Source organism: Gekko japonicus, unplaced genomic scaffold, assembly GCF_001447785.1.
Source record: "Gekko japonicus isolate JY-2015 unplaced genomic scaffold, Gekko_japonicus_V1.1 scaffold29, whole genome shotgun sequence".
Taxonomy (NCBI): domain Eukaryota; kingdom Metazoa; phylum Chordata; class Lepidosauria; order Squamata; family Gekkonidae; genus Gekko; species Gekko japonicus.
In genome coordinates this window covers 1484831-1490140 of record NW_015172003.1, presented here as the reverse complement: position 1 = coordinate 1490140, position 5310 = coordinate 1484831, and the positions used below count along the sequence as shown (strand labels likewise).

General features: G+C 44.0%; 1 protein-coding gene across 1 annotated transcript; it reads left to right on the top strand.

Annotated features, from left to right (window-relative positions):
* Nucleotides 1–546: 546 nt before the first annotated feature.
* Nucleotides 547–5034, top strand: CALHM3 (calcium homeostasis modulator 3). Its single transcript, XM_015420097.1, has 3 exons — nt 547–833; nt 2745–3000; nt 4552–5034. The coding sequence occupies exons 1-3, from the start codon at nt 547–549 to the stop codon at nt 5032–5034; spliced, it is 1026 nt and encodes a 341-aa protein (XP_015275583.1).
* Nucleotides 5035–5310: the final 276 nt, after the last annotated feature.

The window sequence follows — 5310 nt, the reverse complement described above, 5'->3', positions numbered from 1 at the left end:
CAGCTTCCGGCTGCCTGAAACTGTGACTTTCATTCTCTGTGGTATACCAACTACAGTCCCCACACAGGAGAATAAATACTGCATCGTACCTGCAGGCTGCAGCTGCTTGACATACAAAAGAGTTCTTTGGTTGGAAAAAAAAGGGGAGAGGGAAACCAGAGAAGCACTTTTAAAAGCAGGACAACTAAGCTGTAGGTCTCAGGCCCAATTCCACAGTGTATGGATAAGAAACACAGCTGGACCAGTTACATCAAAAGAGTACTGAATAAGGAAGATTCTGAATATGAAGCTAAGAAGGCTACAACAAAGGCAGCAGTGTTAATGTGTATGGGACACAGGAGAAGTGAAAAGGCCATCTGTACAGAATTTACTGCTATACCATTTGCTCTTTCTGCCTATTGTCTTCCCAACTTTGATCTAAACAGACCAAAAAAAGCTTGCTGAAGCAGTGCCAAAGAAAGCTGCCAGCACGAAGACCAGTCAGGACTTCAATCTGAAACAAACGCAGAAACTCTTAGAGGAAAGCCCTGAAGCACACACAGCACCATGGATCGATTCCGGATGATCTTCCAGTACTTCCAGTCTAATTCAGAATCAGTGATGAATGGGATTTGCGGGCTTCTGGCACTGGCTAGTGTCAAGATTTACACCTCCTTTGACTTCAACTGCCCCTGCCTCCCTGAGTACAATATGGCGTATGGCTTGGGGATAATGTTTATTCCTCCTGTGGTCCTGTTGCTCTGTGGTTTCATTGTCAACAGACAGTGTGTGGTGGCCATCGAGGAGTGGAAGAGACCCACTGGGAACAGAAAGAAGAACATGGCTATTATCAGGTGGGGGATTTCAGTCAACATGTAAATGAGTTTCAGTAATGTGATTTCCTTACCTGTTGCATCCCCTCTCCTTTTCTTCCCCCATTTGTGGGATTTTAAGCTCCTTTAAGTTAGTTTAGGACTGATTTAGCATTCATATTGAACCTTTAATTTTCAGAGTGATTTAACGGTCTTAATCTCGCCTGATGTGAAATGTTATTACAATCCCCATTTTATTGTCACTTCCTCTAATACCAAAGTTCATGGTTGAATGCCTGTCAGCTAGGCTAAGAAAAGGAGCTAAACACAGAGAAGGTATGGGTTTCTGCATGCTCAGAAGACTCAGCTGGAAACTGAAAAACAAAAAAACAAGAAAACCACAAACAGACTGATGAGGACTGCAAAGGCACTTTTGCTCTTGTAGAGGCACAAAATGTTGAGGGCGATTAAGCATGATCTGCTCAAGCTGTGGAGGATGTGAAATATGCATTCCCCATTCCACTCCCAACTCTCCCATACAGCATGGACAGGGGAAGGTAAAATAATTCCCCCTTCCCTGAATTGGGGGGGCATAGAAAGAGAGCTCAAGGGGCAGCAAAAATGCCTTCAGATTCCCATCAGGAGGTTCCTTAGGTATGCAGAAGAACCTCATTTTACAAGTTAAAAGAAGTAGCAAACAGCCTGATAAGGGCTGAGCATATTTGTTCCTCTCCAGGAAAATCATGCAGGGCAGTTAAAGTTAAAGGAGGGAAACAAACAAAAGAGAAGAGAGGTGAAACTAGCCTATTTAAAACCCTAGTAGATTGTAGTGTAGTGCAGAGTAAGCCAAGGATCCTTCCCAAATATTCCTCTCCTGTGCTGTACTACTCAGATTGGTGGCAAGATGGATGACTAAGTTCCTGTTCATTTGGCACTGAATCTTAGCAAGGAAAACATATTTGCTAAGGTAATGCGGAGTTCAATTCTCAGTGTAAAAGATCAGGAGTGTCTTGTGTAGGCTGTTGGCTTTCTAAATAAATGTGTTCACACATGTGCACACAAAAAATCTATCTAGCACACATCTCATTTCCAAATCCACAAAGCTTTAGAGGCAATATATAACAGCATGCAGGGCTCTCATAGTAGGATAATCAATTCTGAAGGCACTTCCAGTTCCTTATGGCTTAATACAAGTTGTGTGCCATGATGAGGATGGGATGTTATGATTAAGTGATTTAAGCATCCAGTTTTCATACTTCTGTTCATGAACATCTGACATAACATCCATAAAGAGAAGTTACAGTTCTAAATAGCAGCACACACACATATGCTGAATACATATTTGGTATCTGCAAAGATTACCCTGTGTGAAAAGCAGATATGAAAGCTACTTGTGCACCTGTTGCTGCAGGTTGATCATAAGGTCTGGAGACACCTTTTATTAATAGCCCCTAAATATCTTTTTTCCAAAAAATGTATCTTTTTCCATTTCAAACCCAGTCGTATCCTGGGTCAGCACCACATTCTATTGGGTTCCAAAGATTAATAGCGTGCTATTGCGGGGGGGGGGGGGGGGGGTTGATTTCCTTTTATCCAGGTTTTATGTGGTTTCTGTATTACGCAAGAGAAGAAACAAATACTTCTTCCTTTTTTTGAATCAGTTTATGATTTAATGTGTATCCATCATGTCTTTCTGTAATTCTTACTCTTATAAACTGAGCAGATTAGGCCAGGACTGCAATCTATACACCTTTGATCATTTCCATTTATGTTTTTTCTAACAAATATACTATGATGTTTGCCAAGTAAAATCCTTTACAGAGTTAACAGCTCATAGAAATGTAATTTTCTCACCTCTGTTTTTGCTTGTGCTAAGCAAATTAGGTTACCAAAGAGAAACCCCCAGTTTTCAGAGATACCAGATCAATTAACGCTTCTCTGTCCAACACACAGGTACATTTGTTCCTCCATCCTGCAACGGGCTATGATTGCACCCATTGTTTGGATCCTAGTCACCCTTCTTGATGGGAAGTGCTTTGTCTGTGCCTTCAGCAATTCTGTTGATCCTGATAAGTTTTCAGGTTTTGCCAACGTTACCCCTGCCCATGTGCAGCTGTTGCTCTCCAAGTTCCCTTGCAAGGAGGATGAGCTCATAATGAACAACACTTCCCGCAAAGCAGTGTCCAGGTACCTCAGATGCTGGTCACAGGTAAGTGAAAAGCTTCTGTAAGGCCTCTATCTGTTGTAATTCTGTAGTGTCATTTGGAACCCTTTGTCTGCTTAGGTGCCTGAGAGTGGCATTTTACTGAAATAGGAAAAAGTCAGTTCTTCAAAAGCATCAGGTCCATCCTCAGAATATTCTCCTGAACACAGATATAAGAAGCATCATATTACCCTTGGTTGCTGTATTCTATAGCAAGAACAACCAGCATATGATCCATGGGAGATAGTTGGGGGCACAAGAAGGTACAGATTAGTAACAACTAACTGGGGGCTTGCAAGGAACTATTAACTGGGAAACTTTCCTCAGACCCAGATCTCTTCTTCCAATATATTATAAGCTTTTATGGCTGTAAAGTACTGGGTTCGCACATGGAGACTCGAACTACGACATGCTAACTAGACACATTTATTGTACTTCACAAGAGAACACACACGGCCCGGCAAGGGCCAACTATATACACTCCACCCGGGCACACCCACAGTTCCATTGGGGGCTTTGAATTTCCCTCCAAGGTCCTATTGGAGGACTCAGGGTGGTGGAGGAGGAGGAGGAGGAGGAGATTGGATTTATACCCCGCCCTTCACTTGGAGTCTCAGAGCGGCTTACAAACTCCTTTCCCTTCCCCTCCCCACAACAGACACCCTGTGAGGTGGGTGGGGCTGAGAGAGCTCTGACAGAAACTGCTCTTTTTCAAGGACAGCTGTGCCAGAGCTTGTGACTGACCCAAGGTCACATCAGCAGGTGCAAGTGGAGGGGAGAGGATTCAAACCCGGTTCTCTCAGATTAAAGTCCGCACACTTAACCACTACACCAAACTGGCTCTCTACACCAAACTGGCTCTCTCTAGGATCCTTGGTCCCTATTGTGTTTGGAACCAAGCTAAGGAGTGAGGCCGCAGACTCCTGGTGGTGGTCCATGGACATAACAATGGCCTTGGGCAGGCTGGTTTCCCCACTCCTCTTGTTTTCTGTTTTTGTTTAATTGACACACAACCGTCCACAGTGTGCTATGCCTCCTGTACTGCAGGAAAACCTCCACCCACCCTCCTCTCCCTCCCTCCTGCACTGCAGGAAAACCACTGCCTGCCACAGTGTGTGTCCATTGCATGAAAGAGAAAGGGGAGAGACGATGCTCCAGAAACTTTAAAGGGAAGGATAAGAAAGTGATTACAAGAGCACTGAAGGAGGGGCAGAGAGCTACTTTTAATTGGAGAGTGACTGTTCACTTCTGAGTGATATTCTGCCCAACCCTGATTTAGGCAGGGACCACATACCTTGTGTACAGCACCCTGGATTAAATAAATGTTAATTATCACTAAATCAATCAATATCAACTAAAAGAAATCGGCAGGCTCCTTCTTCTGCAGAGAATTGGACTAGAGGACCAGAGAGGTTCTCTGCAAGGTTATTATTGCTTGATATTCTGGCAGCAGAAAATTAATGTCCTCCTAAATATGTGTTGCTTTCTTGAGGCTGGATTGGGTATTTTTCGTTATAAAATTCATAGCCCTCTGCTTATATTTCTTTTGCCCTCTAGGCTCTTGGCTGGAGTATACTGCTGATGCTTATTTTGATAGCTTTCCTTGCCCGGTCTCTCAGGCCCTGCTTCAATCAAGCTGCCTTCCTGCAGACTCGCTACTGGAGTAACTACATTGATATTGAGCAAAAGATATTTGATGAAACTTGCTGTGAGCATGCTCGGGACTTTGCACACAAGTGCATCCTCCATTTCTTTGAGAGCATGCAGAAAGAAATCAAGCTAAGGCGGTTCAATGCCCACAGAGAAGAAGAGGAAGGCAAAGAAGGGGAGAAAGATCACTTGCGAGGTATCACCAATGAGGAGCAGATGAACGAACTCCTTCAGTCATGGTACTACAGCAAACCGCGGCTGGATCTGAGCCGAACAACCCAGCAGCAATGCCTGAGCACAGACAGGACATCTATGCATTTGGTAGACACCACGACTAATAGGTGGCATCCCCAGCCAAGGTCTACAACTACAAGACAAACAGATGTTTAAAAGGCAACTGGCAGCATTAGTGTGGACCTCTCTCACAAATTCCATGTAACATCCCTTAGAAATAGGCTAAACTGATCAGGAAAAAATAGCCCAGTGGTCTTATTTAATTTGTATCTTGTTGTTCCCCCTACTTAGCCCCCAAGGCAGCTTACAACATCATTTTATGACACAACTACTCCACAAAGTAGGTTAGGGATGAGAGTGACGGGCCCGCGATCACCAAACAAGTTTCCATGGCAGAGGGGGGGACCGGAACCGGGGTCTCCCTGGACTTAG